Below are 19,573 nucleotides of genomic sequence, written 5' to 3' on the forward strand. Positions count from 1 at the left end.
TTTTTTTTTTTTGATTTTATTTTATTTTTTTTTTATTTTTTATTTTTTGAGAAGGAGTCTTGCTCTGTCCAGGCTGGAGTGCAGTGGCCGGATCTCAGCTCACTGCCAACTCCGCCTCCCGGGTTTACGCCATTCTCCTGCCTCAGCCTCCCGAGAAGCTGGGACTACAGGCGCCCGCCCATCGCCCGGCTAGTTTTGCTTCGTATTTTAGTAGAGACGGGGTTTCACCGTGTTAGCCAGGATGGTCTCGATCTCCTGACCTCGTGATCCGCCCGTCTCGGCCTCCCAAAGTGCTGGGATTACAGGCTTGAGCCACCGCGCCCGGCCAATTGTACATTCTTTAAATACTTAAGTCTGTACCAGTGTTAGCAACTAGCAAGAATATTTATTTTGCACAGGCACACTCTCTGTTACTCATACACTCCCCCACCCCAGGCCCCCAATTAATGAAGTCTGTTGAATTTAGTTGATACTAAATAAAGCCAGGAAAGTATTTGTTCACAGTGTAGTAACTATGTTGCTTTCAACAGATACCTTATAATTGTCAAATACTACTTTAGGTGGTTTGCTTTGCCAGAACAGTAGTTAGCAAGCACAGCAAATGGTCTGGCTAACAGAACCAAAAAATTGATTAAACAAGTTACGAAAAGACTTTAATTTGGCAGATATATTTTTTCCCTATTATTTCTCTCTTAGTAATCCTGTTCTTTTTAGGTTTTAAATTTTTAATTTGTTTCCTCCTCCCTGTGATTACCTGTCTTTTTTTTTTTTTTTTTTAATAGCATTTTCTTTTTTTTTGTCATCCACTATGATTTCCGGTAAGCAGTTGGGTAAACAAGAATTAGGTGTTAATACAAGTTACAGATGACAACCTGAGCTAATAAGATTGTTAATTTTTTAATCTCACTAAAGCATAGAAGATGAAATAATTGGGATTAGAAGATGTACTGGCGAAATAACTCAGGATTTGAAGGAGATAGGGTGGAAAATGTGCCATTACTTACTTGGATCCTTGCTAGTAATATTTTGTGCCTGTCCTGAGAATATTTGGGGAGGTTAGGGTCCAAGAACACTTACTGTCTAAGTGGAGGAGTGCCAGGTTAGGAAATGTGTGTATGTTCTAGAATAGTTAGCTTTGTGCAATGGAAAAACTATTGTGGGGTCAGACAGGCTTCCACCCACTGCAGCACCCAGCTGAGTTGTCTGACCTTCCGTGAGTCACTGTATTTTTTAAAAAATAACAGGTTCACAGCTGTAAAGTAAGACTAAGTATCTGCTTCACAGAGTTGTTGAAAATTAAATGAAAAAGCCCAAGCACAGTGCTTGGCACATAGTATGGTTTTTTTTTTTTTTTCCACCTTCCTATAGTCCTAGAACCTTTTGAATTGGCTATTGTTCAATGTCACTCTCCCTCCTTCCCTTTGTACACTGGGGGTTCTTTACTGAGATGTTGCCAGGCATTTGTAAATCTCTTGGAAGTACATGGGAATTGTTTTTAGTATGTGCATATGAGGGGTGTTTTGGGGAGTGAGTAGGTTCATGGCTTTCTTCATATTCTTAAAGAAGTTTGTAATTACTTCTCCCACCTTCACTACCATGTAAGAATTAAGAACCACTGCTCCAGAGTAATTATTTTAACTTCAGCGGTATCTCAGTAGTCTGGCCAAATTAAGTGTGCCTGGTAGAGGTAGTTAAAAAAGAGAAGACAAATTTCAGCCTTTTGATTGTTTGCTGCTATCTTTTTTTATAAATTAATTTTTATTTTATTTCAATAGTTTTGGGGGTATAGGTGTTTTTTGTTACATGGATAAGTTCTTTAGTGGTGATTTCTGAGATTTTGGTGCACCTGAGCAGTGTACACCATATTCAATATGTAGTGTTTTATCCCATACCCTCCTCCAAACCTTCCTCCTTGAGTACCCAAAGTCCATGATATCATTCTTATACCTTTGCATCCTCATAGCTTAGCTCTCACTTGTAAGTGAGAACATACAATATTTGGTTTTCCATTCCTGAGCTACTTCACTTAGAATAATGGCCTCCAGCTCCATCCAAGTTGCTGTAAAAGACATTATTTCATTCCTTTCTATGGCTGAGTAGTATTCTATGGTATATATATACCGCATTTTCTTTATTCACTTGTTAGTTGATGGACACTCAGGTTGGTTCCATATCTTTGCAATTGTGAATTGCGAATCATGCTGCAATAAACTGTGCATGTGACTTTTTCATATGATGACTTTTCCTTTGGGTAGATGCTCAGTAGTGGGATTGCTGGATCAAATGATAGTTTTATAATACTTTTAGTTCTTTAAGTAATCTCCATCCTGTTTTCCATAGTGGTGGTTCTAGTTTACATTCCCACCAGCAGTGTAAAAGTGTTCCCCTTCCGTCACATCCACACTAGCATCTATTGTTATTTTGACTTAATTATGGCCATTCTTGCAGGAGTAAGGGGTGTCTCATTGTGATTTTAATTGGCATTTCCCTGATAATTAGTCATGTTGAGTATTTTTTCAGATGTTTGTTGGCTATTTGTATATCTTCTTTAAGAATTGTCTTTTCATGTCCTTTGCCCACTTTTTGATGGGATTATTTGTTTTTTTCTTGCTGATATGTTTGAGTTCCTTGTAGATTCTGGATATTAGTCTTTTGTTGGATGCTTAGTTTACGAACATTTTCTCCCACTCTGGATTGTCTGTTTACTCTGCTAGTTATTTTTTTTGCTGTGCAGAAGCATTTTAGTTCAATTAGATCCCATTTATTCATTTTTGTTTTGTTGCATTTGCTTTTGGGGTGTTAGTCATGAATTCTTTGTCTAAGCCAATGTCTAGAAGAGTTTTTCCAATGTTATCCTCTAGAATTTTTATGGTTTCAGGTCTTAGATTTAAGTCTTTGATCCATCTTGAGTTGATTTTTATATAAGGTGAGAGATGAGGATCCAGTTTCATTCTTCTACATGTGACTTGCCAGTTTTCCCAGCGCCATTTGTTAAATAGGCTATCTTTTCCCAAATTTCTGTTTTTATATGCTTTGTCGAAGATCAGGTGGGTGTATTTGGCTTTATTTCTGGGTTCTCTATTGTTCCATTGGTCTATGTGCCTATTTTTATACCTGTTTGCTGCTATCTTGATGTTTCAGCTTTCTTCATAAATATATTCATAATTTTAGAGCAGGGCTTAAGTTTTTCATTATGAAGGAAAAAAATTTACTAGGGATCCTTTGATAATATGCTTTACTAGTGCATCATATATCTGAGTTAAAATAATTTGATTAGTAAGGAAACTTAGGAGCGTATCTCCTACTAAATTGAATTATACCTGCATCGATTTACCAGGGCATATTGTAGATGTGCTTATCTATAGTAACAGTATTTGACTATTATAGGCAGGGTACTATGACTTCCCCTACTTCTTCCACAAGAGAGGAAGTGTTAGAGAGCTCAGATCTTAGTCTGGGAAGTATCGTAGCATAGTAGTTACAATTAATATCTGGAGCCAAACTGCCTAGGATTTCACATGGCACTGTGTCACTTACTGTGTGACCTTGAGCAAGATATTTACCCTCCTTATGCCTCATTTTCCATGTCTGTAATACATGGATAACAATTATCTCTGACTCACAGGGCATTATTGGCACCTGAGAATTAAATGAATTAATATTTGAGAAGCTCTTAGAACACTGTCCATTTCATTGTAAGTGCTGTAAAAACGTTAAATAAAAATATGTAATCTAGTTAACAGAATACTTACACCCATGAAAATATAATTTGTAGTATAAGATAGTATAAGCTGCAGTAAATGTAGAGTTGATTCCCTAAAATTCTTTAGGATAGGAAAATTTAGCGTGCATTGCATGCATGAGTATAAGAGAACATGAAATTTCAAGGAAAAAGAGCCATATTTGGATAAGTGGAATTTAGATAGAGAACAGAGAATAGGCCCAAATTAGTGGGGAATTTTATGGGCAGAAGAATTTTAGAGGATGCAAAAAAGCCTTACAAGTTGGAGAATAAGTAAAGAAATATTGGAAGCTATCATAAGAAAATAGATGTGGACACATTGTGGAAGTCTTTGGATATAAAGATAAGGCTTTGATACTTTTAATTGTAAATGCGGGCTCCCCAACTTTTATAAAGAAGCAGCTTATTAATGATTTTGTGAAAAGTGCATAGCACAGTACTTGGCAGAAAATGAACATTTAATAAATGTTAGCTCGTATTAGCAGCAGTAGTAGAAATGACTGTCTAGTGTTTTTACTACATGGATGGGCTATTTTGTGAATTTTAACTACTTACCTATTAATTGAACACAGATAATTTCACTGTTTTGTTTTCTGTATAATCAATGTTGTGATATGTACCTTTTCCGTAAAAGTGTTTTGGGTATCCGTAGTTCCTTAGGGGAGACTTAATACTGTCCTTTAAATTTACCATGGGAGAGTAGTGGGAAATTTTGGAGGGGACAGTAGAAAAGAAATGAGGGAGCTTTACCAACTCTCATGTGCTCCCTTCTTCTGAGAAATCTCTACAACACTCATGACCAAAAGGTTATGATATTAGCTGTCAGCAGGGATATTGAAGCATACTTATTAAAAATGATAACCTGTTAGGGAACCCTTCGGTGAGTTTAAGTTGTTTTTTTTTTTTTTTTTTTTTTTTAACCAGGGAAGCTTTGGGAAGATAATACGGCATGCAGAGTAGGGTGTGAGGTGAACCAGAGGTATTATATGTTATGACATAGTAAGAGACTTGTGGTCATAGATCCCAGAGGAAATGTGAAGACAAGGCTTGGTAGATTTTGGAAGCATATAGACTGACAAGGGCTTAAGAAGATATTTTTAAGGTTCTAAACTTCAATGAGAAGGCAAATGTGATCAAAATACTAAAATCAGAATGAAAATCCAATTTTGGGGAGAAGATTGGTTCAATCTTACATGTGTTTGAAAAAGAGGCATTTAAATTGACCTATCCATTAAATATTCGGATAGGATTCAGATTTTGTTTTTTTTCCATATGGCATTAATACTGAAACCATGAAAATGATTGAGTTCAGATAAATTACACAGCTAGTATGTAGCAAAGCTGAGATTCAAATCCATAGGTTCTGCTCCAAAGTTCATATTCTTAGCCCCTATGCTAGCATAAATGGGAGACGTCATTTATTGTCATAACATGTATTTGGTCTTTGCATTTTTCAGGTTACTTTGCTGTTTTGGCATTTAATTTATTTTTCTCCTTTTCTGTGTAATTTTTATTTTATTTACTAAAATATCTTGAGGATAGCTTGGGCCGTGAGGGCAGACATACATGTGTTTGAACCCAGATCTGCAATTTATATTTATCTGTAGACTCCTTAGTTAATCACTACATCCAGTGGCCTTGCCTTAGTTCTAATTTTCTGTGGTGTGCCCATAGCAAAAAGACCTTCCTGAAATTGAGATTTCTTGCGTTTTTTTCCTTCAGTAATTCACCATCCTGACTTTTTATCTGTTTCACCTTTTTTGCACTTTCTTCTATATAAATACACCAAACGTGACTGTCTCTACATAGGTCTTAACTCACCTCTATTCCTTTTTTTAAATGTGTCGGCTGACTCTGGATTCTGGATATATTTTGTCTTCAGTAACTCTTGATTCTGTTCTTTCTTTCCTATCTTCATGGTCTTAGTTCAGATCTCCTTTTTTATATTTTTCCCTAATTTTGTAATAGTGTTCTTTCTACCTTTCTAGTCCAACCTCCCTTCCTATCCCAGGGTCATTCTCTTAAAATATAGATCTGTTTCCCCATTGCTTGAAACCATTCAGTGATTCTCCATTGTCAGTAGTCCTGTGTGTTCAAACAGTTGTTCTTTAGGGTGAATTAGGTATTTTTCTAGGAAAAAAAGGTTCAGTGCTATACAGAAGAAAATCAGGCAAAAAGAGTTCAAATGAATTTGGGAAATGCTTGTATAAATACAGTCAGCTAGCCTTCTGTTTAGCAGCATCCTAATGTGTTAATGTGCATTGTTAGTGTATAAAAATCAATAAATAGCATTTCCAAAGTATACCTGACGTGTGTGTGTGTGTGTGTGTGTCTAAATACATGTCTGGTATCTTAGAACAGGTTTTATTGAGACTATAAGGTGAAGTCCATCTATGTAGTCTCATCTCTGGTATTGACCATATACCCACTTGGAGTTCCCTGTGGGATGGGGTCATGTGTTTGAGGCTTCAGTGGCATCACTCATCTATCAGGAAAAACCCCTACTGCTCCTAAAGGGGAGATCATTACCTTCTCTCTGAAGCCTTCTTTGACTCATTCAGACAACTGTTACACTTCCTTTCTGAGTACTATCTTTACAGTGTATTTGGCAAGACCCTCCATTTTAGCAGTTATCACATGGAATTGTAATTCTCTTTATTTTTATTTCTCTAATAGAGTATAAAAGCTAGAACCATGTCCTACATTTCTCTCACTTTAATGCTTAGGATAATTATTGAATATATGTTAAACAATTGAGTTATGAAGTAATTGTGGAGCCATATTGAATAATATTGATATTTGTACATTAAGTAAACTACCAATAAACACTTATTTTATCTTAGAAATCTCTTAAACTCTTTTTGTGAGTAGATAAGGTAGCATCAAATTAAATGCTCTAGGGAAAATTTTGTTCCACATAGATAAGGAAAATATTAAGAAAAAAGTACTTATTTTCTGTGTATTTTAATAACCTATGTTCAGAAAACAAGATTTTTTTTTTAGGTAAAATGTAAATAATGTCTTATCCTTAATGAAACAATTTCGATCAGTAATTTGAAATTCAGTGATTACTTTTTCTCCCAGATAACTTTTACATTGAGATGATTCATTCATCTGTAGTTGTTAGGATAAAGAACCTTATTTTATATGAAACGTTGTTTAATGTATATTTCTCTTTTTAGGCATCATTCTTAACAAAGAAGTTAAATATTGGTGGGAAAAGAGTAAACCTTGCCATATGGGTAAGTGAACTTTTTCAACTGTTATGCATGGAGGCTTCTTCCTTTTTTCTTTTTTTTTTAAGTTTATTGGAGCTTAGCCACAACTTTTTTTTTTTAATTAAAAATAATCTTAAAATCTGATTGAGAATTGTATCTGGAATATAATTGAATATTTGAATATTGCTGTCATAACTTTTCAGCTGGAGAAGGGTCAACTCAGAAGGGTTCCACTTCAGAGAGAGGACAGGGTGGGTGGACAGCTTGCTTGGCCTTTTTTCCCCACCCTGTGTCTCCATATTCCAACCTTCCAAGGGAATGACTGATGGAGAGTAGGGTGAGGATAATGGAGCAGGGTACTTGTTGACCAGTGATCTTGATGCATGTGCTGTTTCCTTCCCTGTCTCTCCCAGTGTGGGAACTTAAACTTAGGGCGGAGCCTATTCCTGGCTTATAATACTGTGTTGGCTGTTTTGGCCCTCTGGCAACTGAACTGGTTTTTTAATGGGGTTGGGGAAGTTGCTGAGGAAGAGGAAGGTTGAGAGGGAAAAAGTAACTGTCATATATCACTAAAACATTATATATTGGTCATAACTTAAAATTTTTTTGTGTGACCTGTTTTGCTGTTTTGTTTCTGTTAGTAGGGTTTGTGGTTGTCTGTGACTTTATGCTATATTTTCCAGTTAATCAAAAGTTCACCACAGTTGCAATTGCAGATTTGTATTTTTCTTCTGATCTAATAAGCATTTGTTGCTTTCTTTAGGATACGGCAGGTCAAGAGAGATTCCATGCATTGGGTCCAATTTACTACAGAGATTCAAATGGAGCTATTTTAGTTTATGACATAACAGATGAAGATTCTTTTCAGAAGGTATTCTATTTATGGGTAGATGTCTTAGAAAGACAATAGTAATTTTTCAAGTATCCATTAATATACTTTTGTTCACTAATGTGATTAGTTTTGTTTTTAAAAATAAAGTATATAATTTGTGCGTAACTGGTGACAACTTACATTTTATTTTTCTTTTCACTTACAACATGGAGGTATACTCCTATGTTTAATGAAATATTTAATTCATATGAATTAATTTATGTTAGAATAATTAATGGCTTATTACATGGCTTTCTCAAATATTAGGGAAGGAAAATACTTGAAGGTGAGCTTCAGAAAATATGGGGCTTTTGTTTCTCCCTCTTATGGAAAATCACACTTATTTCCTTAATTCCATAGGCATTGGGCTCTTAAACTTGGTGTGGCTGGACAAGTTCCTTTATTGTGAAGAGAAAAAAGGAGGAGCAAAATCACATTTAAGCTTTTTCCTTGCCAAATATAATAAAAGTTTTAAAAGGACAGTCTTAAAATTATCTCATTAGTTTACTTCCCTTCAATACACACCACATATGTATGACTCTTAAAGTTGTTTGGGACCAAAAATGAGTTACCATTTAATTTACCTCTGACTGTAATTTATTTCATCACAGTCAGATGGGTTACTTATTTGACCTTTCCTCCTAAAGCCGTTCTTGGAATATGTCAACAATGTGTAACCACGGAGTAATGCCAAGGAAGAAGCTTGTCTTGCCTTGACTTACAGGCTTGTTCTTGGTAAAATTACTTACCTTGTTTGTTTTTTCTCTTTATTTTTTTTCCCAGTTAAATCTGATAGAGCAGATATACAAGTTAGCCCTTGGGTTATTAACGATATATGGAAAAGCTTAACCCAAGAAGTAGAAAATGAAACAATAGGTACCTTGTAGATTTAATGATTTTTAAAAGTTATTTTGGTGCTGCTGTTTGTTATCTCCCTCTGACTTTTTGCATGAAAAGACATAGTTTAAGTATTTATTAAGAGAAGATTGAGGCCAGGCACAGTGGCTCACACTGTAATCCCAGCACTTTGGGAGGTCGAGGAGGGCAGATCACTTGAGGTCAGGAGTTCGAGACCAGCCCAGCCAACATGGTGAAATCCCATCTATACTAAAAATATTAGCTGGGTGTGGTGGCACATGCCTATAATCTTAGCTACTTGGGAGGCTGAGGCAGGAGAATTGCTTAAACCAGGGAGGCAGAGATTGCAGTGAGCCTAGATCGCGCCACTGAACTCCAGCCTGGGTGACAGAGCGAGATGCCATCTCAAAAAAAAAAAAAAAAATAGAGTCATTTAGGTTGAAAAGTGACCAGTTCTCTACTGCTATGTAACAAAACTCCCAAAATTTTTGACTTAAAACAGTAACTTATTATTTCTCATGATTCTGTGGGTTGACCAGGAAGGTTCACTGCTCTTTGTGATGTCACTGGAGTCACTCATAGAGCTGCACTGAACTGGGAGTTTGGCTGGGGCTGGAATATACAAGAAGGCCTACTTCTCCATCTGGCCTCTCACTATATCTGGTGTCTTATCGTCCAGTACTCTATGTGCTCTCTCATTATTCTGTTTTCTACCTTAAGCTTTTTATATGACAACTGGATCCCAAGAGTTAAATGTAGAAGCTACCAGGCCTTCTTAAGGCTTAAGTCTGGGATTGGCATAGCATTACTTCTGCCACATTGTCTTGTCAAAACAGGTTACAAAGCCAGCCCAAATTCAGAGGGTGGGGAATTTGACTCTGCCATATTTGATGGGAGGATTGACAAAGAATTTGTGACCATCTCTAACTCACCAAAGATGTATGGGGTAAAGAATAGATAGAATGCTTGTGGAGCGGTATCTAATTTGAAATGACTAACAAACTTTTTTTTAAAAAAAATGATTAGATTAGTAGGTTGTGATACTATATGCACATGGAAGAGAGGAATACATAATTAGATTCTGCTATGTTTCTTTTGAGGTGATGAAGATGTATATTTTATGCCAATATGGTCAAATTTTTCTTATGTGAAATCAGTAAAGAGTGGAAGTTAAATGCTTTGAAAACTTTATACATATATATGAATGAAACAAAAAGGTAGGGTTATACTGAGAAAACTCATTCAGTGCTGCTATAAAGATAATGTGATGATGACTACCTTTGCTTTTGTAAGGATTTTGGGTTTGCCAGAGGTAGTTCCTCTGCATTCTGTAGAGAATAGGAATGTGGAAGTGTTACATTTGTACACCATAAGACCAGATGCACAGTAAGTGGTTACCACATAGCTAATGTAATTTTTGGAATTTACAGATATATGTGTATTTTTTCAGGAGGGTATATAAGTTCAGTGTGATTTGATTACATCCATATTAAATTTCATTGCAAAGAATGAAGGCAGGTGTCCAAGTTTGCCTTTTATTCTGTTATTATAATCAACATTTAAAATCATGAGTTCAAAAGAGTAATCTACTTAATTCCAGTTTACTGCCAACTGTGTCTACTACTATGCTTCATTCATACTGGAGAATCAGTTCATAACTGGAGTTATTGTATATCATTGGTTCTCTACAGAGGATGACAATGCCTGGAGACATCTTTGGTTGTCACAACTGGCGGATGCTCTTGGCATCTAGTGGGTAGGAAGTCAGGGATGTTACTAAACATCATACATTGCACAGGACAGTGCCTCACAACAAAGAATTATCTGTACTAAGATGTCAGTATTGCCAAGGTTGCAAAACCCTGTCATACACTAAATGATGAAATTATTTTAGCACTCTTAGTTTTTTTTAGTGCTTATATAAATTATTTATTTATTTATTCATTTATTGTCTTTTATTATGTGACAATGAAGTGCCTATGCCCTCTATTTAGGAATCAATTAGGGTATAAAAGACTGTTTTAAACCCACGTGTTCCTAAGTCCAAAGTGACACTGGTAATCTGTATTGTAAAGCATCTATTATCAGAAGCTGGAGTTGATATGCTTTTGCTGTAGTGAATAGCTTTGCTTGGATCTGTGGAAGACTGTTGCAAGTTTATAATAAGAGTTGCTTCTGTGTATTTTTCCATTGTTGTATTTATGTGTATATGGTTTACAGTACTATCTGGCAATAAATGATTCTTCAGTGAATAATTTCTGGTAATAAGTAAATAATATAGACTCTTAAAATTCTGAGGTATTTTGACAGTGTTGAGTTTTTTGGATGTTGTGATAGTAGTAATTCTAACAGGATTTGTTTTAATATGTGCTTTTTTGTATATACAGGTAAAAAACTGGGTCAAAGAATTACGGAAAATGTTGGGAAATGAAATCTGTTTATGTATAGTTGGTAAGCATAATTACTTTTTTTTAAAGAAGTCCTTTGTTTCCTTAATGTTTTATTGAGGACATTATAAACAAGTAATTTTTGTTTTAAAGTTATATAAGAAAGGAAGAATGACATATTAATATAAATATTTTAGAATAATTTAGGATTTAGCCTGGTGCGGTGGCTCATGCCTGTAATCCCAGCACCTTGGGAGGCCAAAGTTGTTGGATCACCTGAGGTCAGGAGTTCAAGACCGGCCTGGTCAACATGGTGAAACGCTGTCTCTATAAAAATACAAAAAAAAAAAAAAAGTAGCTGCGTGCCTGTAATCCCAGCACTTGGGAGGCTGAGGTGGGAGAATCGCTTGAATCCAGGAGGCAGGGGGTGCAGTGAGCCAAGGTCACACCATTGCACTCCAGCCTGGGTGATACAGTGAGATTCCATCTCAAAAAAAAAAAAAAAAAGCTGGATGCAGTGGCTCACACCTGTGATCCCAGCCCTTTGGGAGGCTGAGGCAGGCAGATCATCTGAGGTCAGGAGTTCAAAAACAGCCCGGCCAACATGGTGAAACCCCGTCTCTACTAAAAATACAAAAATTAGCCGGGCATGGTAGCGGGCACCTATAGTCCCAGCTACTTAGGAGGCGGAGGCAGGAGAATCGCTTGAACCCAGGAGGTGGAGGTTGCAGTGAACCAAGATCACGCCATTGCACTCCAGCTTGGGTGACAGAGCGAGACTCTGTCTTAAAAAAAAAAAAAAAGAATTTTGGATTTAGAAGTGATTTTCCAGGAGATTTAAACTCTAAGGAATGCCTTGGGGAGCAAATTGAAAACTAAACACTTGGGGCTTTGAGTTTCCTAGCCTTGCTTCAGTTTGATCTTTAGTTTTTCACTCTATGGTTTTGCTTAGAAAAAGTTTAGTAANGGATGCAGTGGCTCACACCTGTGATCCCAGCCCTTTGGGAGGCTGAGGCAGGCAGATCATCTGAGGTCAGGAGTTCAAAACAGCCCGGCCAACATGGTGAAACCCCGTCTCTACTAAAATACAAAATTAGCCGGGCATGGTAGCGGGCACCTATAGTCCCAGCTACTTAGGAGGCGGAGGCAGGAGAATCGCTTGAACCCAGGAGGTGGAGGTTGCAGTGAACCAAGATCACGCCATTGCACTCCAGCTTGGGTGACAGAGCGAGACTCTGTCTTAAAAAAAAAAAAAAGAATTTTGGATTTAGAAGTGATTTTCCAGGAGATTTAAACTCTAAGGAATGCCTTGGGGAGCAAATTGAAAACTAAACACTTGGGGCTTTGAGTTTCCTAGCCTTGCTTCAGTTTGATCTTTAGTTTTTCACTCTATGGTTTTGCTTAGAAAAAGTTTAGTAACTACTTTATAATAAAATTAAGGAGATGACTGAGGCCTGTGTTCTTGTTCTGTATATTTAACTACACATTTTTGAGTAATGGTCAAATTTGACCACAAGGATACAAGTAGATCATGATCCCATGGTGGAGGAATATTCCTAATGGGTATAAAGGAACTCTGCAACTCACTTTTGGACTTCTGGAATTTCTCTTTGGTTCTCTTTTTCTTTAGATTGTTATTTCTATGATATCACAATTATTGAACAATAAAAGTGTACTAGACACTGTGCTGTGTACTCACAGACATTATCTCATGTAATCCTCATAATCCTACGAGGGTTTTATAGAGGAAGCTGAGTCCTGGAGATAATAACTTGCCCAGTGTCAGGTAGCTTTCAGAGATTGGATTTGAAATGAAGTCATTCTGACTCTTATGTTACTAAACCTTATGATGTATAGCCTCATGCTGTTTTCTCTCTTTTTTCTACATACCTGATAATATTAAAAACAATATGGGAGAAGCCAGGATAGGATCATTTCAGTGGAAGACAAAGGTAGTATCTGGGGAAATGAAAGAATGGAATGATCAGTGTGGGGAAATTCTGCTTTTAGCCTTAAGAATTTTTTTTTTTTTTTTTCTTGAGACGCAGTCTCGCTCTGTCGCCCAGGCTGGAATGCAGTGGCATGATCTCAGCTCACTCTACCTCCCGGGTTCAAGCGATTCTCCTGCCTCAGCCTCCCAAGCAGCTGGGACTACAGGCACGCACCACCACGCCCAGCTAATTTTTGTGTTTTTAGTAGAGACGGGGTTTCAACCATATTGGCCAGGCTGTTCTCAAACTCCTGACCTCATGATCCACCCGCCTCAGCCTCCCAAAGTACTGGGATTACAGGCATGAGCCACCACGCCCGGCCAAGAATTTTAACTTGAGTTTACATTTCTTATCTCTTGTCACCATTACATTGGTAGCTTTATAGTCCCAGATCAGGGGCAAGTCTTGGGGGAAAAGAGCAAGATGATTTCCCCTGCGTTTTGATCTAGATGCTAGATGTCAGGCTAGGCAGGAATATTTCAGACTGGAACACTGAAGTAGTAGGCTACTTGGAGGTTTGGAATCAGAGCTACAGCTAATCATTACTGAGTTTTGTGTAACTTTGTGTGGTATATGGACTTACTAGGAGTGGAAGTGGCCACAGTAGATGAATGACTGAAGATTTAATATTTTGGGATTCTGATCATCTTTCTGAAGATAGAAATTACTAACGTATACATAAAGTCAAGGAAATTCCAAAAGCTTGTTACTTGACCAAGGTCACAAAGTAACATTAAAAAAAATCATCTAAGTTAAATAAGCTCATGAATAGTTTAAAGTGTGTGTGTGTGTTTGTTTTAATGTTCAACGAAGTACCTTTTATGTTGCCACTCTCTAAAAGTTGAAGGCATAACATTAAACTGAACCTTAAGGAAGATACTTTCACTGGAGCATCAGAGAGAGTGGTTGCCAGATAGTGAACTGGTTTCTTTAAAAATGTTTCTATATAAAGTGTATATTTTTAATGTTCATATTATAAGAAGTTTTAGGACTATTGGATCTGGTAACCTAGTGCCTCCAGTAGGGTCAAATACTCCATTTAATATTATAGAATATTTATTATTAGTGTGAAGTATAGAAAGCTCTTACTTTCTTCTGTTGACAAGTATGACATGGAATTTTATTTGGAATTCAGAGTTGGGAGAATTCTGAGAGCTCAGAGACTGATTTGAGTAATAATAAAACTCTGGTCTCCCGTTAAAAAAAAAAAAAAGAATTCTGAGAGCTTATTTACCACTTTTCCCAAACTTATTAGGATAATTCAGAGAATTTAAAAAAAAAAAGATTTTTGGGCCTCATTATAGATACACTAAATCAAAATCTCTGTGGATGGGACAAAGAATTAATTCCCTGTTTTCACCCCACCTTTCTTCCTTCTATAAGTATTTTTGAGTGGCTTCTTTGTACCAGGCACTGTGTGCTGTTAATTCTGATTTAGTGTACATACATGCAGGTGTTGGAGAACAACTTATTTTTTCTGACAAGTGCAAGAAACGAATTTGTCTTCACGTTTAGCTAAAATCATACTCCCTGTATCCTTCACTTTGAACTGATTTTTAAAGTGAATTTTTCATTGTATGTACAGAAAAGTGTACAAATTTTCAATAACATAATTTTCACAAAATGAAAATCGCACAGTGTAAGCAGTACCTAAGGACCCTGAGTTGTGTTACTTTTTCATCCCAACACTCCCAGTTGTTTTCCCCTCGCCATTCCCCACCCCCCATTACTGTCCTTTTTACTGCATGAATTAGTTTTGTTTTGAATTTTATATAAATGGAGTCATATAATATTAACTCTTCTTGTGTCTGGCTTTTTTGACTTTACTTTGTGTTCCTACGATTCCTCAATGTTGTATATAGTTGTAGTTCATTTTATTCTGATTGCTGTCTGATACTTTATGAATACTCCACAGTTTATCCGTTTTGCTATTGATGGACATTTGCATTGTTTTTCCCACTTCTTGATTTTTATTCTCTGTTGTAGTCGTTCAGTGTTTATTCTCTCTTCTGTTTTATTAGTAACTTTGAAATAATACTACTTCTCAGGGTTATGATGAAGATTATATAATGATTTGAAAAATACTTGGCATAGCGGTAGACATTTGACAAGAATTTATTCTGTTTACATAAGATAACCCTTCAGGCATTTGAAGACTACTTAAACAGCTCACTTTAAGTCTTAAATTCTCTAGATCAGCTGTTTTTTTATGTGGCCTACCTTCTAGACATTCTGATCATCCTGATCATTTTCTCTCCTAGGTTTATTTTACTGTATCAGTATGTCACCCAGACTTGGAAATCAACAATAGAATCTAAATGTTGTTGAGCTAGTATGTACTTATAAGCCCTGTCTCTCTCCTCACACTGGCCTTCTATCAGGATTGCCTGAGATTGCTTAAACTTTTTAGCAGACATGTCAACTAGTCGCTTTTACATAGATGATAGTTATCCAAAATCTCAAGTCCTTTTTTATAAGTGTTGCTATTCAGTCCGGTTTTTCCTAGCTTGTTCTCATGTAACTATTTAAAGCTAAGTGGAAATTTCAGTTTGTCATGTTTTTGAAACTTTGTGTTTGATATACAGTCTACTAGCATTTTCATGTGTAAATTAAATACTTAACCTCCTAGGTCCTTATCTAAGCCACTGATCTCCATGTGCTAACCAGTAATAGAGAACCACATGTTTCAGTAGCAGAGACTTTTTCCTCTAGGTTGTCATTAATCCATTGATAGGCACCCTTGGCTGTGGTTGATAGTATTCTGCATCTAGTCTGTCCTTAACATTTGTATTTTCTTGAACAAGTATTTATTAATCATAGTCACCATTCATTGAGTGCCAGGCACTGTTTTAAGAACTACACATTTTTTATTTCATTTAAGCCTCCTGACAATGCTGCAGGAAGACCATTTCATTTTACAGATGAAAAAATGTGCTTAGAGAGCTTGAAACTTCCCAAAGTCACATAGCTTGTTAGAAGTAGCCCGGGGATTTCAACTCAGATCTGCCTGCCACTTCAAGCCCATATCCTTAATAAACACTTCATTGCTTACTATGTACCAGGATTTGGGAATAGTGTAGTGAATAAGTAAACAAAATAGATACGGTTCTTGTCTCCCAGAGTTTCTTGTGTAGAAAAAGAGACAAAAACAAGCTACTTATTATATATTGTAATAAATGCTATGGAAGGGAAATGCAGAATGGAGTGCTATGAGAGCACAAAAGCAAACCAACTAGATTTGAGATGCAAGGGGGAGATAAGGGAAAATTTCCTAGAGCAAGTGTTGTATAAACTAAGTTAGCTAGATGAAGCCAGTAGGATGATGGTAGAGTGTTACCTCCAAGGCACGGTGGCTCATCCCTGTAATCCCAGCACTTTGGGAGGCTGAGGCAGGCGGATCATTTGAGGTCAGGAGTAAGTTTGTGTTACCTATCATGGACTTTAATTCTCTCATAACAATATTGACTTTCCATTTGATCATTCACTGTGATGAATGTCGTTAATAACTATTCTTTATTGAGCATATAGTATATGCTAGGCCTTTTACATATATCTTATTTTCTCATCAACCCTGCAAGGTTTGTTAGCCACACATGCACAGAGTGAGACTAACAGGTTAACTAATTTGTCCAATTTTTACAATTATGACCAGGCGTGTTGACTCTCGCCTTTAATCCCAGCATTTTGGGAGGCCAAGGTGGGCAGATTGCATGAGTCCAGGAGTTTGAGACCAGTCTGGGCAACATGGCAAAACCCCATCTCTACAAAAAAATACAAAAATTAGCCAGGTGTGGTGGCGTGTGCCTGTAGTCCCAGCTACTCGGGGGGCTGAGGCAGGAGGATTGCTTGAGCCTGGGAGGTGGAGGCTGCAGAGAGCCGTGTTCATGCCACTGCATTCCAGCCTGAGTGACAGAGCAAGACCCTGTCTCAAAAAAAAGTAAAACAAAAAAAATTACAGTTATGGAGTAAGCAAGGACTTAAAAACAAGTTTTATTACTTATTTAAAAGGTTTTTGAAATCTTTTTTCCACTGTGCCCCACAACCATCCAGTCTAAGCATAATATGATTCTAATTCTATATCATTGTTAGGCCTTTTGCCTTTAGCAGTGGGCATATCCCTTCTGTATTCTTAATTCAAATATGTGTTTTTAAGGAAGATCTGCTTAACTTAGAGGGTAGCTTTTTCCCTCCCTTTCCAGTAGTCTCACCCTATTTGTTTATTTTTTAAATTCTTTTAGTACTGTACGTTTAAGTAGGTGCTTGCTTTGGTTGTTGTCCTTGTTTTCAGATGTTTTAAGCCTATCAGAAAGTTCCGTATGTAGCTGCACAGTAGTATTGAAGCAGATATGAGTCTCAAAGCCTTAATCCTTAGCTGTCTTGCTTTTGAAAAAAATATAGAAACTAAAAAGGTTTTTGGGCTTTGGAAAGAGGTCAGTCGCTAGTCAGTCAAGTTGCTGCAGTATATTCTGTGCTATCAATCCATTGTGAATGTTGATTATTCAAAGAAATAATAGTTGTTTAGATTTAAAATGTTTTAAGTTTAAAATAATAGGTTATTAAGATAGATAGCTATTTATTAATGGCCTGATTTATTAAAATTAGTCATTTAAAATATTATTAAATGATAAAGGAGTGTCTGAATAATTTCTCCTAAATGTTCATTTGAGGCAGTAAGGTGACTGCCTACTTTTCCTGTCTTCACTCTTTTTATAGGTATTGATGAGATTGGTGGAATTTGGAAAATGAGGCATTAAGTACCTAGAAAAAAAATTTCATAGGGTTTTAGATAATTGAAGCAAAAGTAATACTGCTACCTTTAGTAGGAGGCTATCTTATTTTACCTTTATGAGGCAGAATCTTGTTCCTGTTTGTTGGAGCCACTGGCCACCAGGTGGTGCTTTTTGCATTCTTTACAGAATAACAGGACAGTTTTTCCTCTGGTTACTGTCAGACTTTGTCATATTTAGATAATTAAAATTTCCAATGACAAATATAATGTGGGAAGTTAGAACTAATATGAAACTTCTTGCTATGGTAAAATGTTTAGCACTGAGGTGGACAAGTCCAAAGGTGCCAGCAACTAGGTTATCAGATTGCCAGCAACTAGGTTATCAGATTATTCGAACCTTTGGACTTGTCCACCTCAGTGCTAAACATTTTATCTTTTATTGGGTGCTTATTTCAATGCCTTATCTGAAATTTATCTGAAATTGTCTCCTAGAATCTATATGGTTCCAAGAAAAAAAGTAACTTTATTTATAAGATTTCTCTTATCCCTAAAAGCCATAATAGAAGAATAAAATGTTTGTTTGAAGTGTCCTTCCGTAAGTTATTTTCCTTATTGTTATCTACTGTTTTATTACCTTTAGCACTCTGTGTGTCCAGTCAAGTCATCTTAAGTTCAAGGAATCAGTATTTTGCAGTTTCTTCATTTTGTTCTGGTGGCTTTTTTAAAATATAATCTCAGCTTGGTTCCATTGTTTAAGGAGAACTAAGCTTATAATTTAAATCTGCATGGTACACATATATTAAGTTTTAATAACTCACTAAAATTGTTTTTTAAACAAAGAATGCAGTTTTTCCCCTTAGGATTGTGGAGTACTTAAAATCTGTACACTTTAATTTTACTTTAACCGGCTTATATCATCCAGGAAACTTGAATACTCGTAGGATCCAAGAAACTAGCTTAATATATTTTAGTAAACACTAAGATAGCCATACTTGATTGTTGACTGGGTTTAAGTTAATGGGAACTGTAGAAAATTTTGCTCTTACTTTCGATCATTTACACTTGGCTAAGAGTCATAGGTTTATCTCTAGGTCTCTGGTATCCCCCAAAATCAAAAAAGAGTGCCCATCTCTTTGGAAAAGTTGTTTTCTTTGTCAGGGGCTGCAGATTCAGGAAAGGTATTAATTGAGTCATTTCAAGGAGGATGGGGCATGATCAGCCCTAGATCACAAGGCTTAACTTTATAATTTCAAAACATTTAGAATTCTGGTGGGGATTTGCATTGTTTTTGCCGGTAATTAAAATGGCAATTTTATAGTTAGAATTGGCTTAATTTTGTTACGAAAATGAATCAGCATAAAGATAAATATTTACTTTTTTCAAAATAGGTAATAAAATAGACTTGGAAAAGGAAAGACATGTTTCCATTCAAGAAGCAGAGTCGTAAGTACTGTGACCCTCCCATTCCCTATCACTCCCTAGTAGAAGTCTTCCTCTTTATACATTTTGCTTTACCATTTGGGTATTACTCAGATCTCTTAACATAGATTGAGGTATTGGATTCAGTGAAGCATGTTTACGTGGTAGTTTCTGGGCTTGTGGTAATAAAGCCCTTCCCTTTTTGACTTCAGTAAAAAATACGAGTGATATAAAACAAAACTATCGTGATCAAATAGGCGATAAGCTACAAAACTTTTAAAGTATTTGAGTCCCAAATTAATCTATAAAAATTTCAAGGCTTATTATATTTATATTATTTAAAACTTAATTTCATGTA

At 36.3% G+C, this 19,573-nt stretch overlaps 1 protein-coding gene and 1 long non-coding RNA gene across 2 annotated transcripts in view; both read left to right on the forward strand.

Annotated features, from left to right (window-relative positions):
- The window catches only part of RAB21 (RAB21, member RAS oncogene family), a 34,758-nt gene that overhangs the window by 8,034 nt on the left and 7,151 nt on the right, over positions 1 to 19,573 (forward strand). The window contains exons 2-5 of the mRNA XM_017867499.1: positions 6,925 to 6,984; positions 7,724 to 7,831; positions 11,077 to 11,140; positions 19,185 to 19,240. Coding sequence (XP_017722988.1) covers positions 6,925 to 6,984; positions 7,724 to 7,831; positions 11,077 to 11,140; positions 19,185 to 19,240 — 288 coding nt within the window. The remainder of the gene's footprint in view (positions 1 to 6,924; positions 6,985 to 7,723; positions 7,832 to 11,076; positions 11,141 to 19,184; positions 19,241 to 19,573) is intronic.
- Positions 9,141 to 9,909, forward strand: LOC108526678 (uncharacterized). Its single transcript, XR_001884582.1, has 2 exons — positions 9,141 to 9,352; positions 9,790 to 9,909. It is a non-coding gene; the product is annotated as an uncharacterized LOC108526678 (long non-coding RNA).

The sequence above is a fragment of the Rhinopithecus bieti genome, unplaced genomic scaffold, assembly GCF_001698545.2.
Source record: "Rhinopithecus bieti isolate Rb0 unplaced genomic scaffold, ASM169854v2 scaffold_3874, whole genome shotgun sequence".
In the NCBI taxonomy this organism is placed as follows: Eukaryota; Metazoa; Chordata; class Mammalia; order Primates; family Cercopithecidae; genus Rhinopithecus; species Rhinopithecus bieti.